General features: G+C 45.6%; 3 protein-coding genes and 1 non-coding gene across 6 annotated transcripts in view; all 4 read right to left on the reverse strand.

Moving 5' to 3' along the window:
• cadm3 (cell adhesion molecule 3) overlaps positions 1 to 6,481 on the reverse strand; it is an 84,139-nt gene extending 77,658 nt beyond the window's left edge. For all 3 annotated transcript variants that reach the window (XM_047342008.1, XM_047342007.1, XM_035171248.2), the window contains exons 1-2: positions 6,203 to 6,481; positions 4,560 to 4,717 (exon numbers count right to left, since the gene is read on the reverse strand). In XM_047342008.1, coding sequence (XP_047197964.1) covers positions 4,560 to 4,650 — 91 coding nt within the window. In that variant the 5' untranslated portion in view covers positions 4,651 to 4,717; positions 6,203 to 6,481. The remainder of the gene's footprint in view (positions 1 to 4,559; positions 4,718 to 6,202) is intronic.
• A 1,857-nt stretch (positions 6,482 to 8,338) lies between these two features.
• Positions 8,339 to 8,412, reverse strand: trnar-ucu. Its single transcript has one exon. It is a non-coding gene; the product is annotated as a tRNA-Arg (tRNA).
• A 1,817-nt stretch (positions 8,413 to 10,229) lies between these two features.
• On the reverse strand, positions 10,230 to 14,831 carry sdhc (succinate dehydrogenase complex, subunit C, integral membrane protein). Its single transcript, XM_035171533.2, has 6 exons — positions 14,736 to 14,831; positions 13,063 to 13,122; positions 12,861 to 12,962; positions 11,836 to 11,897; positions 10,789 to 10,952; positions 10,230 to 10,493 (listed from the first exon to the last, which is right to left on the reverse strand). Exons 1-6 carry the CDS (start codon positions 14,750 to 14,752, stop codon positions 10,389 to 10,391), a joined length of 510 nt encoding a protein of 169 aa, XP_035027424.1. The 5' UTR covers positions 14,753 to 14,831; the 3' UTR covers positions 10,230 to 10,388.
• A 1,357-nt stretch (positions 14,832 to 16,188) lies between these two features.
• The window catches only part of atp1a2a (ATPase Na+/K+ transporting subunit alpha 2a), a 32,701-nt gene continuing 30,374 nt past the window's right edge, over positions 16,189 to 18,515 (reverse strand). Inside the window, exons 22-24 of the mRNA XM_035169825.2 lie at positions 18,270 to 18,371; positions 17,952 to 18,043; positions 16,189 to 16,540 (exon numbers count right to left, since the gene is read on the reverse strand). Of these exons, the coding sequence (XP_035025716.2) occupies positions 16,512 to 16,540; positions 17,952 to 18,043; positions 18,270 to 18,371 (223 nt within the window). The 3' untranslated portion in view covers positions 16,189 to 16,511. The remainder of the gene's footprint in view (positions 16,541 to 17,951; positions 18,044 to 18,269; positions 18,372 to 18,515) is intronic.

Genomic DNA, 18,515 nt, shown 5'->3' on the forward strand with positions numbered 1-18,515 from the left:
AAGCGGGACCCCTAATTGTCTCGGCCCCCCCCCCCCCAAGTGGCTGCAGAGTGATGTGTCTTTAAAGAGCACCTGAGAGGAAGCAGAGTGTGATACCGCTTTGGAAAACCTCAAGAGCCCTTCTTTTTCTCTCTCAGTCTCTAAATGGCGTTTGCTGTTATTATGACGCGAGTTAGCGAGATTGATCCGCTCTGATGTAATCTCAGGTTGACTGAGTGGGCCTGGGAGGATGAGATCTGCCTCGGATTGATGAGGTCGATTGTTTGGGTGCTCCCGGTGCCGTTAAGATCCACAGATTCCGGCTCGCCACTGCATTTCAATTCTGCTTTATTTAGGCCCAAATCACGAATTGCTCCTCTTGTTGCTGACGCATGTGTGATGTTTCAGTCTATGCAGCATATGAAGATAGCATGAAGACACAGCGCTGTGCATAATGTGTGATGCAAATCCTCCCCAGGGGTCTAGTGCTCATGGTTAGAGCTTTGTTGGGAGTTTAATCAATCAGCCACGGCGCCTTAATTAATCGCCATGATGAACAGGAGAAATAATTGGTTTTCTGCCAGATGTGAATCTGTTGCAAACTAATGCCAACCAATCAGGATTCAATTTATAATCGCAAATGATCTGGACGACAAAACACTTCTAGGATCAGAGAAGAAGAATAAACCCACAAGACAATAGCAGTAATGTAGCTTTGGATTTGTGATTCTGATGGGAGACAGTTGACTTGGTTTTAGACGCCTAATTGAATCCACATTGTATCAGAACCATCACCAGCCTCGTTGATTGAAAACTTGGGTGAATGTTCGTATATGTCAACGTCTTTTTATCAGTTAAACAAACATATTGCTAATTAATTGGCATGATCAGTATGAGTAGAATTAATTGGACTCCCCCTACAGATGTTTCTGAATGAATCTGCAGAAAACTAATGAGGGGTGTCTGGTTTTCCACCGATGCAGCAGATGTCATTACCTGCAGCCCACACTGACAATACTGATCGTCCCCATTCCAGACCAGGAACCCAGTGGCTGAAACAAATGGAAAAGCACTGGAGCCAGTAAATAGTGAGGGTCGAGATTGGAAACCACTGGTTTAGCCCTCTGCCGGCAGAGCCAAATGGAAAAATAGCTTAGGCCTCTTATTAATGTCACAGTGGCTAGGCGGTAATTCCCCCAGGCTCTGTGTACCTCGGCTTGTTAATGAGTCACTGCTTATCAGTCAGCCTTGTTAACAGGCAGAGGCCTCCCATCCAAACCGCCTACTGCTATTGTACGCTAGCCGTACTGTGTATTAGCCAAATGTTCCCCCATCTTGGCACACAGGAAGTTACACAGTAAACAACAGCAGCACACACAGGAAGTGGGCATCGGGCCAGCGAGAAATATCTGGTCGAAGGGGGAAAGGAGCCCATTTTGTGGCAGGATAAAGTGATCCACACACACATGCGGCGCCCTCCCACCTGTAAATCTTACACACACTACGACAGGTCCACACTGCTCCCATCCTTTAATCCTTATTTCATTACTGGCCTCAGCTGGAGGCTTCGGGCTTCCTTGGGTTGTTCTGACCAGCAGAACTCGTTGAGGTAAATAAACTATTAGGCGTGTTTCTTGTCACGAAAGCAAACATTCTCCTGGGGGCTGGGATCAGGCTGCCATGGAGCGGAGGGCCAGGTGGCTGATGGGAGGCCACTGCACGCTGCTCCACTTGTACACAGTGCCCCGGCAGACGGACCCTCCACTCTCCACAGCGGCCCCCCGAGGTAACTGGGTCAGCTGTACAGAACCAGGGCACAGCCGGCCAATTGCATGCCTAATCTGTGCCCTTCTGAGAGGCACTTTTCATCCGCAGTGCATGGCTGCACATCCAGCTGTGGAAATGGATATGTCAAATGGCGTGCAATTAGTGTCTCCCCGATTCGTTCACTTGCTCTAAGGAAGCCTGGTCACAGATAAATCCCTGAAAAATACAGAGTTAGCGCTGTCCTCTCTCTGACTGGAACATACATCAATGAAGACGAGGCAGCTGAGGACCTCAGGAATGTAAACAGACGTGACATGCAGCCTGTTGGTTACTGCATCACAATCAGCCCCAGTATCTCATGAGGGCAGCTCTTCGTCTGGTTTCCCCCTGTGATGATGAGACTGCGTGTTTTGAATTCACCGTGGACCCGACGATGGGCCGTCCTCCGCTCTTTGATGGCTCATCTGCCCTCGCATTGATTCGCTGAGCTAATCGCTTTTTCCCCTTCTCTCTGATACATAACATTGAATAATTTATGCTAAGTAGACCCTTCTGTTGCATGGCCTCTCAGCGCGGAGATCTCCATTATGACGCCATTATCTCGCTGCCCACCCCGCCCTACTCCATCGTCTACTTAACAGCTCGGCTGCTGTGTCACAACAACCCCAATCAGACGGATCCGAACAGATGTGAGCGATGGACCACACAATGCACAACACACGATATTTCCCCCCCATCAAGCTGCGACACAACTACTTGCCAGATCTCTCAAAAGACTGAAAACTATATAACAAGATTCATTTATATATCCATAGTTTCCTGCCTGCTGGATTTCTGGCAGTGTTCTTTGTGCAGTTTGTCCCAAAACAGCTCAGTCCCTTGTTTGTCAGTGAAGTCTATAAATTGTCAGTATTTCTTAAACCAATGGCAACAAGACAAGTTCCTGTACTTTTCCTGATGGAACTGGGCATTTAGAGTCGGATTTACGTCTTCCTGTGCAGCAAAAAACAGGCCGAGGATTCCGGTTCAAACTGGCTTTATTTCGTTGCAGAATCTCTATTAGTTTTATTTCAGCGTAGTTAATATTTGAAGCTTCGAGATAAAATTTAAAGACAAAGACGTTAACAACATGCAGAGTGAAAGTCAGCCCTCCTCCTTTCAACTTCCCTCTCTGACGTGTTTTCTCATCTCTTACACACTGTCAGACGTCCCAGGCTTAATTACTCTCCTTGACTGACATGATAATGTTAAACAGCGCTTAGGTGAAACCAAAGCAAGAATTGGTCATGCATGGTCAGGCCTCCTGCTAGGCACACCTTAATCAAATGTGACGTGTGTCTGAATGCGAGCCAAAATCGTTTGCGGACCCAAATAACAAACCACCGCCTGCGTTTCAATGACAAGCTACACGGCTGGGGTCAGCACTCTGACGAGAGATTGATATTTCATCATCAGCACCTCAATCTGGAGATTGTTTGTGCATTTCTCATCCTCAACAGCTTTCAGGGCCTCGACAGGCTTCTATTTGCATTTGTTTAGCACTGACCTCATCCCAGATTCTTGGCACAGCCGGATTGTTTTACACTTTTTACTGCACTGACCACTGTGAGCTCACACTGACAAGTCCTCCACTCCCCCACACCGTATACACCAACACGCAGCAGCACAAGGATGCATTATTCATCTGGAAGTGGAAAACAGCTGATGTGGATAAACATCAAGTGGTAGTACAGTAAATGTGGTGTGTGTGTGTGTGTGGGTTTGCTTGCATGTGTGTCCATGCACGTGCGGGTGCTCACGGATTTATTCAGATTCGTGAAAACATGTGGGTTTGGAAAGGGACCTAAGGAATCTCTGAGAATACATTACAAATGCAAATCGGGGGAATGTCTATTAGAAGACTTCCCACCTGCTGTATCATCTTGTGGTTCTTTGCCAAGCGCAATTAAATCACAACCGTAATGGGGAAGTGCCAACAGGATGCTACCTGTGTCAATCAATTTTCTACGGATTAAGGGCCAATCGCGATGCTCCGTTTCGCTTTCGGCACAATTCGCCCTCTAAAGGTTCCATTACTGTCCGCCATTCACTTGTTATGTAATAGGAAGAGCACATTGGACAGTGCTGCCCTGTGTACTTGGCGCTCAACAGCGGAGATGATATCATTACATATTGCCTCCCTCATCAAATCCTCTTTTCCATCCACTCATCACAGGCTCAACCGCGACACATGTCAGGTGTCTGCTCAGTAAGTGCACACTCCTGTGTGGCTATTTGAGAAAGTACAAGACGCTTACAGCTTATCTCCATGCTGCATGGAGCTCGAACACAGATATAGTCTGTGCACATGTAAAGACCGAGATGCTGAGCAGGTGATCATGAAAGGAAAAGTGCCAGTGTGTGAGAGTGTGTGTGTGTGTGTGGGGGCTTTTGTAGGTCTTAGTTGGAGGTATCCAAGGGACTGAAAGTATCAGAGAGAAAGAGAAGAGGGCAAGTGAGGTACACCAGCAAGGCCCTGCAGTGTGTGTGTGTGGCCCTGTGCCCACGTGCAAGTCACACACATTCCTCAAAAACAACGGCAGAAATTCCACTGGGGTCCGGGCAAGGTGGGAGTGTCCCATGTGCTTATTAACGGCTCCGTGATTCCCTTGTCATAAAACAGGAAACAACGCAAAAGCCTCAAGTCAACAGATAAGGGGCACCGCCGGAGAGAGAAAGAGAGGGTCGGGGAGGTCAGGGGCCCGGGGACCGACAGCGAGATAGAGAGAGAATAGGAGGCGGATGGACGGAGAGAGGGAGCGAGAGGTGCTTACCGTAGACAATGTTGCTGTGGACCGCAGCTGCGAATAGTACTGTCAATAAGCTGACACTCCATACTGCGGAGGGGGCTGATGGGAAGGCCATGGCGGGGCGCACAGATCCGCCTGTCTCACTGAATCCTCAGGAGGGCAGAGGGGCTCTGGAGTGTCACCTGCAGGGGGAGAGCAGAGGAGGGATTTAGGACGAGGAGCAGGACATGCACACTGGTCACTAATTGCGTCCCCTGCCATTGGTTGGCTGCTGCTGAATAAACGCTTGGCCCACCCGTGGCTCACGCGTTGCTCCATGGGTAGGCCTGTTTATCGATCTGCTTGTGTCACACCATACAGACGAACTGAGTGTGGGGGGGGGTGATGGAGGCAAACAGCAGAGAAGATGGTGGTGATGGTGTTAAGGTGGTAATGAGGAGGAGGAGGGGGGGAGGTGCATGTGACTCTTGTTCTAAGCTTGTGGAGTGAAGGAGTGTAGAGATTACGCACATAGGAAGAATGAAGGATCAGAGGAGGAGAAGGGAAAGAAGACAAAAGCAGCAGTGATGCACCTGTCCACTGAGGATACACAGACATAATAGCCTCTATCCTCTCTCTCTCACACACACACACCTCCCTCTCTCACGCACATTCCTTAAAATAGCCGTATCCTGCGCCGAGGTGAGCCCCTCGCTCCATCTGCCTTATTGTCGGCCCGGAGAGGGAGCGGTGGATGGAAGTGTTGCCTGCGGGACGGGCGCGCGGTTAGGGCGGGGACAGAGCGGGGAGTGGGGCGGGTGGGAGCACGGGATGGGAGAGGGAGGCAGGGAGGTGGGGACTGGGAGGGGATGTGGGGTGGGGGCTGTGTTTATTGTTGCTCCAGCCCTTTTTCCTGTTGGAGCAGCGATGGCGAAGGAGAAAAAAAAAAAATGAAAACAAAACTAGAACAAGTGCACGCATCCGTGGGAAATAGAGATAATCACGGGCTGAGGGGGGGGACACAAGTTCCTGCGCGTCCATGCTCTAACGTGCACGGGAATAATAACCGTAATGACAACAATGATAATAATAATAATAATAATAACAGCTCGTGGTTGGAGCCTGCGTCGCTGCGTCGGAGCGCGGCGGCACCGGATGCGTGTTCCCCGGCTCAGCTCGGAGCGCGTCTCCCTCGCACCTTCTCCGGCACTTGCAGAAATATGTGATAGTGACGGGATGAGATTTAGAGACTCTTGTGGAGGCTGGAGGGGGAGAAGAGGAGGAGGAGGAGGAGGAGGCTGCTCCTGCTGCTGCTCCTTCTGCTGCACACCGCAGCCCAGCCACCGGAGCTGGGAGAGGAGAGGGGGCAGAACGCGCAGCCCCACAACCAAACGCATATCCAGAGTAAATTATAAAACACACACAGGGATTACGCAGCTCTCTCTCTCTCTATGGGTTCGGGCTGGCATCACGGATTACGCACACAAACACACACACACACACACATACACAGTCATAAACCAAGAGTGCGCGCACAGACACATTCCTGGAGACTGAAAAGCGTCAGCACTGACAGGTGTCTCCACACACACACACACACACACACACTCACTAACCCCGGACAATAACACAAACTGCAAAGCAATGCACGGCAACAGCCACACGCACACTCGCGCACACACACACACCGTTATATTCCGCCTCCGGTGTCCGGTTTTGTTCGCTGGGCTCCGGTAAGGTCCTCGGTGAGGTGCCTCCTCTGATGCGCAGCTTGTCCGGAGCCTCCTCGCAATCTGCTGTTATCGACTTTTCTTTTATTTGATCTCCTTGTTCCTTCACTCGACTCCTTGTTGTTCTTTCCTTTTTGTCCTCCTCTCTCTCTCTCTCACTCTGTTTGTATCTCTATCTCTCTCTCGCTCCCTCTCCACGGCTACCGTTCACTGCAGCAAAAACAGTCTGTCTGAAAGGAGAGAGGGAGGGAGGGAGGGAGAGAGGGAGGGGACAAGGCTGAGAGAGAGAGGGAGGGAGGGAGGGAGGGAGGGAGAGGGGAGAAGAGGGGAGGGGAGGGAGGGGATTTTAATACGATTTGGCCCGTACCACCGGGATAACAGGGCCAGAGCAGGGGGCCTACAGCCTGAGCACAACATGGAGATGGAGCAGATAAAAGTGTGATCTCACTATCCACAAAGAAATCATCCCAACGTCCCTGTAACACTCCACAGCGAGTAAACCCCCAGACCTCATCCAGCTTGATGGGATCTGATTGGCTCCTGTGGTCCTTCCTCACTGCAGCAGGACATCCACCTTTTTTCCAAAATCACAGGCCCAACATGTGGAAAATGTGTCTGCTCTATCTCCAGACGCAGCAGCAGCAGCAGCAGCAGAGGTCACCCCAAGTTGATAGTCACGCTTCTCGTCGGCCTCTAATGTTTCTTATCATCGATATTACTGAGCTATTATTCCTATCTTACAGTGAGGCCCAGCGCTGCTTCCCGTAGGCCTGATCATTTGCAGTGTGGTAATGATAATGCCGAGTCCTTGGCCTTGTGGAGATCTGTCTCAGTGCATCCTGCTGCCTGTGCCTTTTATTGCGTCTTTCTTTAGCTTTTTTATCGCCTCAAAAATTGTATAATAACCCTCGTAATGTCTGAGCGTGATGATGTTTATACCCCTCTGAATGGCCAGTTTTGCAAATACTCGTAAACTCCATCTCGGGAATTGTCCCTACAGTTGATGTTTTCATGCGTCGGGCCCGTTTGGGAAGGAGGATCTGCGGGAGGGAGAAGGGGGGGAGGGAGGTTCAACTTGCCAGAGAGGATTAGGGATTAGTTTTACTGGCGGATTAGGTCTGTGTGTGGGGAGGCATGATGGGGTTAAACATGGATGGCGGCAGCCGCACGACAGCCCAATCACTGGTGGCGGCAGTGACAAACTGAAAACTGGGGGTGGTGGAAGCCATGGGGAGCCAGGAGGAGGTCGGACCGGAGAGATCTTCAAGCAAGCAGCTGATTCCCACACTTGGAGAACGTAAACAGGCCCAGTGCTGCTGCTGCTGTGGGCCTCTATGGATGTGTTGAAGGGGCAATGTGGATTTCTTCCAAGGCAGAAACTGAAGTGCACCTTCAGGGGTCCTTGAAATGATTCCAGCAAGGTCCCCGCATGCAACCAAATTAAAAAACACACTCCTGCAAGTCTCCCCCTTCGCACCGCCACACTGTAGTTAGAGTCCATAATTCAAAGCAAAATCTGCATGCACAGAAAAAATGTTGAGACGACACCATTTTCTGGCACTGAGTCATTTATGTCCCAAGTAATCCGAGGTCTTTATCTCCCCCTCTGTCCCTACACCAAATGGGAGAATGGGAACGCGGCATCTGGCGCCGTTAAACACATGTTACGAGGACAGAAAAGGGGCTTTAAAGGTTTTGTTATTGGAGCTGCGTTATTTAGAAGCTTTAGCTGCGCTTTTTAAATGAGTGGAGGTGTCTGCGCCACGCTCCAGCGGAGGTCTGCTCCTGCTCTGCTCCTGCTCTGCTCTCAGGCTTTGTGCTCGTTGGAAATCTGCATATTAAAGCGCTGACCTTTGCGCGCTGAAAAGGCTCGTGCATGTGAAATCTCCGTGACAATTCAGTCACGTGCACTGTGGCCGTGTGGACCTCACAGCCTTTTATCCTTCTTTCCTTCCATCCATCCATCCATCCTTCTACTCCTCCTCTCATGAGCAGCCTTGTGACACAGGCTGCTTGGCCAGGCTGCAAAATCATCTCCTCTTCACTCCATCACTCCTTTTCCTCTCATCCAAAAGGCGACACACTTTGTAATCACATCTCTGCCGGGACTCGAACCCGGAGCCTCTGGATTAGAAGTCCAGCGCGCTATTCCATTGCGCCACAGAGACCCAGCAACGCGTCCTGTGATCAAAAGCATCTTTACGCTCCTCCTCCCAGCCCTGCTCAGCATCCTCAGCATCCCTCAGCATCAGGACCACAGGCCTGGGGAAAGAATTACCCTGCCGCCCGGTAGGGGGTGCTGTCTCCACCTTAATCATCAGCCCCCATGTGCGTCACGGGAGACACAGCCCACCCCCCATCTCTCCAGCCCATTGCTTTCACTTAGGTTATCTCATCAAAACATCACGATGGTGATATTATCAGGGCAAAAGCAAAGGATGGAACATCTAACATGGTAAATGCATCGATAGCTTTGAAGCACAGCGCTCCCCCCAGTGAACAGCCCACGTTTTTATCACATCTCCTTTTCACTAGATACTGTATTTAGAATAGAATTTGAATGTACCTGCTGACCAGTACAACTTCAAATCAGACAAATACATGGGAAGACAATACATTCAAATTAAAATAGCTGTTCAATTTCTGTGGGTTAAAATTCAACAGTCACTATAAAAAAACTGTTGAGAAGCAGTTAGGGTGCCACAATTAAACACAATTAAACCAGCAGTCATTAGTTAAGAATGCTGATCGCACGCGAGATAAAATACTTACAAAATATATATATATTCTGTTGCCAGAGTTTCCACAGACTTGGTTTCGTAAATACAGTTTTCCACCGAGCGGAGGTCTGGCTCTTGCTTGTCAATCACAGCAGCACACTGCAGGGTGATTGATCAGCTCAGCAGGAAATGTGTCTTTAAGATGGATTAGACCCGATGCAGGGAAACAAATTCACTCCCAACAAGAAGTCGGATAAAAAGAGCAATTTTGCAAGTGTAGATGTTACAGATGACGATTGTTCTGAGGTGACAACTGTTAAATATAGAAATGCTAGAGGGGAATACAACGATCAAACAGCTGTAGATTAACTTGCCTTTCATACAATCTGAGTCATGGACAGTTTGCTGCGTCTTTCATAAACAGCCTGTTTGATCCTGTGTGTAACACACAAATAAAAGTCAGCGCAAATGCTGCCCGACAGGCGTTTCCCCTTCGAGCCACCAGGAGCAAAATGATAAACCAATTTTGTCGGCGTGAGCGAGACTAAGTGGTCGTGTTGTTTCTCTCAGTGAAAGTTTGCCTGATCTGAACAGACACATTCTAGAAACCACTGCTACAGAACAGTGTGAGCGCAGCCCCCACAGAACGTTTACCGTTGTTTCTTCCCCCCCCATGCTCACTTGTACTGTACCTTACATTAACGGGAGTTGGATCTGACGTTACATCACTCACTTGCTTTTATTCTCACTGCAGGACAAACGCTGTTCAGGTGCAGCGTGTAGCTCCGGCACGCGTCAGCGGGGAGCGAGGCCCGAGGAAGGCTGCCGGTGAGGAGCCTGTGCTCATACACAGCTTCCACCACTGGGCTGCCGCTCTGTATTTCAGCCCCTGGATCTTTCCCGGTGTTAAAAATGCATCTGAGCAGCTGCAGCCCGGAGAAGGTAAAATATGAATGACAGCCTACAGTAAACAGCCTCTGTACATACACACACACACATTCCTGTACACAGTGGCTGGGCCTGCAGCACCAGAGCACTTAGAGCATAAAGTGATTAATGAGTGTGACGTCACAGCACTATCAGACAAATTACATAAGGATAGAACATGTAGGACAGCGCCAGTGGTTGTTCACATCGTGAGCAAGTGCAAAATAAACTGGGTCACATTTGCATGCACTTTGCACCCGTGCTGCATTTGATGACCCCAAAGCTTTCCACAGGATAATTAATTCCAGGGGACAAAACACCACAACACCTTCTCTGCATACAGTATAATATAATCCTTTATTTGGTACTTGTAGTAAATGTTGCCTGCAGCCGGCCAGAACAGAGCATATACACAAAACATCTTCAAGGTGCATCCAGTCCACAATCCCTCCACCACCCTTCTCTGGTTTCCTTCCTGCTCGTCTCGTCTCCTGCGCTCAGAGCAGAGCCAAGGCGATGGAGGTGATGATGGACAGACCAATCACGGTGTAGCCGGTGCGGTAGACCTCTGGGATTTTGAAGCCTTTCCCGACGTCCCAGAACTGATTTAAATAATAATATTAATAAACAAATTTTTAAAAAAGGAGAGAGGAGAAGGAAGACAATTTAGTACACGAGACACTGTCAGTTTTATGAGTGCTGACAAATATAATCCATTTTCTATCAAAACTGTAAAATAAGCAAACATGACAAAAATGAAAAATGTGACAAATTACAAAGTTCACATCAAACAAGAAACACGGTGATGGAAACAAACGACAGAAGAACATTAATTACACTCTAGTATGAGGGAAACAAACATTTGATGGGTCTATGAATAAAATTATGAAGTCTTACCAAGTGGCGGACGCCATTATAGGTGTGGAACGACACAGGGAAGGCGATGCCAAACTTGGCCAACCCAATGAGAAAGGGGCCGACAGACAGCGAGTGGATCAAGTCCAGGTAGTATGGGTATTGTCCCGGCAAAACCAACGCTAACAGCGCAAAGGCTGAGATAGCTGCATGTAGACAAAAGCAATAAAAATGAGATGAGAGAAGTTTCTGTGTGTCTTTATACTGGAGTTTATTATGCAAGAAACACATCAAGCACCAAAAATACAAATACAATCTGTTTCCCTGCTGACCACCACACTTTTAACAGGCTCCTCATTGGCTGCCTGTTACTGCTCTCAACAGCAGTGTCAAAGTTTCTGCTTCTGTGCTGCCGCGATGTTTAAAAAGCAGAATGGCAGGAGAAGCGTTTAATAATTTCCCAAGAGCGAACAAACAAAGAAAACGCTGCATGTGTTTATAAACAACCTTTAAAATGAAACTTCATAACGTTTCTTATTTTAGATGTATTTTTGCATTAAGTACGTTTTCCAGCCCAGAAAGCTGATTTTCAGACACTGTGATTAATCACGTGTGACATTTTGTTAAAGTTGTGAGTGAGTCAGAGTGGCCGTTGAGGGCCCTGACCCTTATTGAACTCATTGACACGAAAGCAAAATTGAATCCAGCTTTTGCAGCCTGACACATCGAGGTCAACGCTGCTGATGTACGATGTCACAGTAACACGGGCTCAAGCTTTGCACCAGACCAGCGGCTAAAAGCTCGTCAGCGCATCAGCAGTCCAGTGCTGGACTTTATTCTCTCATGCAAAGGGTTGAATTGTATTGAACAACTTGTGTTTTATAATGCCAGTAAACGCTCTTAGCAGAAATCAATAAGAGATGGACTAAAATGCCCTGAAGAGATTTGCTGGGTCAATCAAAAGCTGAGAGAGAAGCTTCACAGAATAATAACAACAACAAGAAAGGGCTTGCACATGTTAATAAAGTATAATAAACTGTTTTAAGACAAAACCGACACAAGGAGTCTATCAAGTCAGGGATGTGTTACCTCCACTGAGCCCCACACCAGTTCCTCTGTGCGTGACCGACATCATCATGGGGACGGACCATCTGCAACACAAAGGAAACACAACACGTTTATTAGGTTTACATGCTCTAATATTCAGAAAATACATCACTGTCCTCAAACTGTCCATTGCTGCAACTCTTTTCAGCCTCCATCTGAAACACTTGGTTTTAGCTCCTGTCTCTTTAAGGCCCCCTCTCAAAACCCTAGTCTGCTCTGATTGGCCAATTGAATCGCTCTGTTATGATTGGTCAACTAATTCCAGCGTGTGTAGGAAACGTCGACCTCAGCTAATCTATTTGTCCTGGCTTTAAGGGGGTTTTCAAGTTTTCCATGGGGGAGAGAAACTCCCTTTACCACAGACTTTGGGTTTTTTTAACTTCTGCAGAACGTTTACACCCAAAGAAAAATCCTATAGGACACAATAAAGGAAAGAGAAACTTAAAAGAACGTCCAGTCTCCTTTAAAACAGATGGCAGCGATGGATTCAATCACTAAATCTCAAATGTTACAAACAACCACTGGGTGAGGAGAGAAAAGGCCAGAGACAAAGTGCTCGGGCACAATTCAGCCATAAAAATGATCCCAGATGACTGATAAATGATAAAATTAGCCAGAAGGGAAACCTGGTGAGAAACTGCAAGGTAGACATACCTTCTTTACTCAAGGTTTTATTATTCTAATAACTGCCTGACAGTACATCACAGTACTTATTGCACTACATGTATCCACAGGCATACAAATCTCCGGTAATGGGGTCTTGTCCTGCTGTTTTATAAGCATTAAAAGATTGAAAAGACTGCAGGATGTGAACCGCAACATCATGGATAATGTGCTGCAGGAGACTTTTATTGTCTTTGAAAATATGAAGCTGAAATTGTAAAACATAAATGGAGCATATTGTTTCACTTGAACAACTGAGTCATCTCCATCCTTCACTCGAGAATGTTTTCTGAACAACAACAACAGGGCAACACTCAGTGCTGAATGTGGGATGAGGAACGTACTGGTAGATGGTGAGATGTGGGGACATGGGTCGATTTAATTTGGCATTTTTGGCCCAGAACTTGTTCATCTCCTCCTTCGCTGTGGTTCCCATTGGAGCCACACTGTAATGGAAAGAGAGTTGGTGTTTGTATATTTGCATCATCCTATGTACATGATGATGGACATAGTTCTTGCTCTCTCTCACACACACACACAACTCACTGTCTGTAGATGACACTGTACTGTGGTCTGGCGAGACACACACCCGGACGGGCAAATGCCCTGAAAACAAAAGAGAAGAAAGAAGTTTTAAAATGAATATTTAACAGCAGGGTTTGTGTGTCTGTGGTCAAACGCTGGTGAGGAAAAAATCATACAAACACACAGTATCTTGTACCTTTAAAGATTTTGTGACTGTTTGAAAAAGAGTTTCATAACAAAAATAATAATTAATAACAAGGAAAGGATTTAAAGTAAGAAAGAATCCATCAGAAACGACAAATATCGTACAAAAACCAACATAGGATTATTTAAATTATAAGATCTATTTCATGAATTTACACAGAGAATATTTGCTCAGACATGATCTTCCAACGACATAATTTGTTAAACAAGGTACAATGTTCAATCTATTTCTCTTTTGTTAACCCTAAAACATATATCCTGTACTGATCACAAGTTTTAAGCACTTCAGATGTTTAGATTCTCACTGATCCCAAATTCTTTCAGCGACATAAAAATGACTGTTAAATATACAGCCAGAGTCATTAAGGACCATCCTTAAACAGAAAATGTGTCTGGAGCCCACACAGTTTGGATTTTAACATCATGGAGTTTACTTTACTACTTTTTTTCTGTGTACTGCACTTAGATAAATATAAAAATCTATTAATGGAATTAGTTATTAAGGCATTCCCACTGTTAGTTTAATTACCGCACCCAAAGCTTTTGTACACTGATAAAATATTTCACTGGAATATAATCAAAAGGCGTGACCTTCAGACTGTACAGTCGCCAATGTGTAGATCCTATATGAGATATGTCTATAGATCTAAAGCCCTTGTTTATAGATATGGATAGACTGTAATCACCATGATTTACAGATGGATTCTATATAAAGAGTATATAAAGTTATTTGTTATGTCCTCATGTCCTAGGTTATAACCCATCCAGGCAATTTTACCTTTTTAAATATCTTCATTAAACTCATTAAAGTCAGATTTTCACTGAAAGAAATGTAGTTTCCTGTGGACGATATCTTTTTGTCTCGACTCTGGCAAATCAATGTTATTATAGGGAACATATGAGAAGAGGAAGGGAATCTGTTCTGAGTTAAAGGAGAAACACACAAACCAGGAGCAGAGATAACTTTGGTTTTCAGAAGACGAGGTAAAGGACCCGGTGCTTCTCTCTAACTCACACCTACGGTCCTTTAAGTGGACAAAGTTCAACTAGTATCTGACTTTCCACTCTGTTCATAGTCTGTCCGTGAAGGCACCACCGAGGAGCAACGCCCGACTGTGGGCTAACTCCGAGCTAACTCAAGCTAACGCCTCTTAGTAGGAGATACAGAACAACAACAGCAGCAAACAACGCACATGTGACGAGTGAATGACGCAGACAGAGGAGTTCGAGTCCGGCTTTAATAACAACTAGAGCCACTTTCAAAGTTAGTGTCCACAGCCGACAGCCGTTAGCCTGCTAGCTAATGTCAGCTAGCGTCGCGTAGCTGCATATTTACCACACACACGGATAAAACCCGGTATGTGACCCCGCTGTCAGCCGCGTGAGGCTAAACGCTAACCTGTGGGTGTCGTTCACGTGTTTACCTGCTAAGCTAACGCATGCATATGACTCTAAACAACACAGACACTGTGAAGCACAGACGGACTGACCTTAGCAGCAGCGCCATGTTTGACAGGCTTTCGGGCGGAAGTGACGTGGGCGGATGTTGTTGTTCCGCCCGTTCATGTCGATATCCACGAGGGCGCGACTCCAGAAGGTCAGAGCAGGTCACAGTGAGGGGGGGGGGATACAGGGGAAGTCTGTGATTCTACTGTTCTGTCTGTTCTGTCTGTTCTTATCTCTATCTCTCTTTCTTTCTTTCATTTGATCTTTCTTTCATTTGATCTTTCTTTCATTCACATAAATTAGTTTTGTTTTCAAACTACCAGCAACATGGTTTCTAATTTACCTGTTGCTGCACCTATGGTATTTTTGTTGGTTGTTTTTGTTAGATTTTATGTGACAGTTACTATTCCTGCCACCCCCCCACCACCCTCTCTCTCTTCTCTCCCCTCTTTTCCACCCACCTGTCCTCTCCCCCCACATTTTCTCCCCTCACCCCACCAGTCGAGGCAGGTGGCCGTCCACATTGAGTCTTTTCCTCTCCACAGTTGTCTTCTTCTTCTTCTTCTTCTTCTTCTTCTTCTTCTTTCTTGTTGTTGGAACTGTTGGGTTCCTCTATAATTCTGTGAGGTCTCCACTTTACTGTGTAAAGGGCCTGGAGGTAATGTACGTTGTTATTTGGTGCTATACAAATACAATTTAATTGAATTTGTTCTTAACTTTCTTCTCACTTTGTAACTGACTGGAATACTGATATATTCATGTTATGAGTTTGTGGAGCATTATGTCCAGCATCAACTGGTCGACTTATCTACAAAGTCAAAGTAAGGGAAGATGAGTAATGTGACTGAAAATACATTAAAAAGTCAAATTCAGCGATAGTAATCAGTGGAAAACATACACTTTGTCCTTTGTATTCAAATCTGTCTTCCACCAGTTTCTGTGTTATCCTCGTCAAAAGCAACCAGAATGACTCAGTAGAGCAGAAACCTCGGCCAAGAGCCAACAATCCACTCAACTCCAATCAAGCCTCAAAGCTAAACCAGCAACACAATGCAGATCATGGAATCATAATCTCCTTTGCAGAAGAATGATCGGTTGAATAAAAGACAAAAACTAATCAAAAACCTACCTTCTCATGAAGCCACATTTAAATCCACTAGATCTGGATTTTTTTTGTATTTGTATTGCACACGCTCATAAATGTCAGTCCCCTCAATTTGTTTTTGTTTTTCCATCGAGATCCGTAAATTATACCCTCGTAAATAAGTGAAAAAACTGCCCTATCTCGCATTGTAAAAGACAGTGATACAAATCTGTTATGTTGCTCCATAATTTAATATAATGAAAAATTCTATGTAATCTCACTTGGCCCATTTCCCAACCAACCAACCAACCAACAAGCAAATGGACAGTGGTGAACACAAAACCTCCTTGATGGATGTAATAATGAGCAATAACAGCAATGTGATGAATAATAAATGAATCAGAGGTCAGGGATATTTTGGAATATATTTTATTTGGTACATTTCATATGATAAATGACATTAGTTACTCATACATCACGTTGGTAAAAGTGTATAAGGCACGAAGTTGTTCTGCTGGAAATGTTTTCGGAGAAATCAAAACAAAAACTCAAAGCACAATCGAAAAGCTTATTTTCAGCAGTTTCTTTTTTTTATGATAATCAGATTTGTGAACTGATCCATGTGATACCACAACTGACACACACACACACACAGCTCTACCCTCCCAAACATACATATGCATACACACCCGCACACTCTCACAGACACGCAACTCACATGGACATTGTATGAATGTTAATAATACGTCTCCTGCTCCACCCAACCTGGAAGAGAGAGAAAGAGACAAAAACACAATATGAGAAAGAGAGAACGTGCGAGACACCGAAATGACAGACGAGCAGTTTTCATAATATCCTTTTGTGTCGCTCTATTTGTATTCATCTCGTTGCCTTTGTCTCTGTACATTTCCAAATGAATCCCCTTATAACTCTAAGAGTCTGATCAGCAGCCCGTGACGCACAGATTAACAGAAATGATTAACTGTCACTATAAATTGTATTTGTCTCCCCGTGTCTTGCCCCTCATCAGACGAAACGCCGTGGCAGTGAACAGATTCTGAGTCATTGTAGTGTGTACGTATCTTGTGTATGATCTTCGGGGCATATCTCAAGTGTCTTCATCAGCCTGCTTTCATTTCCTTTCTCATCATTTGCTGCCGTTTCTGCTGGTGTTGGACAGATATAATCTGTTTCCTGGTGCAAGGTTACGAGTTGACGGAGTTAAAAAAGATTTCTGCCGGAATATTTGTCATTTCGCTCGCAGCACTCTGCTAAAGGTTTTTTACCTCCGGGGCCAAAAGAAGAATCACTTAATGTTTTTTGTGTATTGTTCTTTTTCTGCCTTCATCCAAAAAGGCTGGAAATATCTTATGTTTTCACTTGTCTGTTAATGAGCGAGATATTTTAAGAAAGCTTTGGTCGCGGCTCAATAATTACATCAAATTAAATCACAGGGGTGAAGCGTGTGTGTGGTTTTTACTATTTATTGAACAGAACTCTAAAGCTAACTGTCGGGCGGCAATGCATGGACAAGCGTTTCTGTCAGAAATCAAACCTGGAAGACAAACAGTCGTCAGTCATGTGTTGCGGCGGCTGCAGTTTTGAAAGCTACAGGGAATTGTTCTGCCTGATGCCTGATGAATTCCAGCTGCATTGATAAGGGTTAGAACTAAACCCGCCTATGTGGCTAAATGTAGGATTAACTTGTAATTTATGTAGAAATGCCAAAGAGTAGAATCTGCTACAATCATGGACTTTATCCCAAACAGAGAAACGAGAGAGATTTCACGACAGCTTGCTCCACTTTAAGAAACCCATAATTAAAGCTTACATCCTTTGTCGTCAATAATCATCTATAATTGCTCCAGATATTTTTTTAGCAGCAGTTTCCTTATTTTTATTTTTTTTTATCTCAGTTGGAAATAGTTCAAAGCTCTTTTCATGCATTTCTTTTGTGCTCCTTTACTTCTGTAAAGTATTTTTTAAGGATCCTTCAGGTCAGATCAGCAGAGCAGAGGGGAGATGACAGGCTACTCTTTCCAGATCTTTATTCTTCCTGACAGACAGTAGCAGTGCTATCCCATCACTTGGCTTTTTTTTTCTTTCTTCAAGCTTATTAACAAGATAAATAAGGTTGAAACCTTTTAATCTTGCTTTCTCTTTAATAACTGCTTACCTCCGGGGGATATCCTCAGAATTAATTTACGGACCTCATCATAAATGAAGATGAGGAGACTGTATGGGAAGGCACAGAACCACCACATCGCCCTGAGAGGGAGGAGAAGAAAAAGAGTAGAGATGGATAGAGTAGCAGTGAGTAACAGGCAGAGTGCTAATCATTAAATTCATGGCAGTAATTTTTGGATATTAAGGATAACTAGCTGGTGTTTAAGGGGAGCACAGACTTCTTTTTAAAGTCAAGAGTGGCTAACAGGAAGCCCCCTTTAAGAGGTTATTTCTCAGGTGGATGGAGGTGTGAATATGCAGCACGTACTTCAGGGGGTACATGCGCAACGCGACGTCCATTCCCGGGCAGTAGGAGAGGAAGGCAGCAAGAGCCGTCTCAACAAACAGGCCGAAGATCAGGATCCGGTTCCTGTTGAGCAAAAAAAAACGAGAACAAATTAGAGACAGAACAAGGAAGGACTAATCTAGGTTGAGGCTAATTAAAGGAATTCTCACTTATTTCCTGCCCTCCTTACATCCCTCAATCCTTCTGCTGCCCCCTGACCTCCCACCC

Source organism: Hippoglossus stenolepis, chromosome 11, assembly GCF_022539355.2.
Source record: "Hippoglossus stenolepis isolate QCI-W04-F060 chromosome 11, HSTE1.2, whole genome shotgun sequence".
NCBI lineage: Eukaryota > Metazoa > Chordata > Actinopteri > Pleuronectiformes > Pleuronectidae > Hippoglossus > Hippoglossus stenolepis.

Bases quoted from the DNA above. Each gene is read 5' to 3' on its own strand.
- sdhc (XM_035171533.2), bottom strand. The intron at 11,898-12,860 runs GTACGTTCCTCA...TTTGTGTTGCAG, and splicing joins CCACATCTCACCATCTACCA to ATGGTCCGTCCCCATGATGA. The intron at 10,953-11,835 runs GTAACACATCCC...GTCTACATGCAG, and splicing joins TGGTGTGGGGCTCAGTGGAG to CTATCTCAGCCTTTGCGCTG.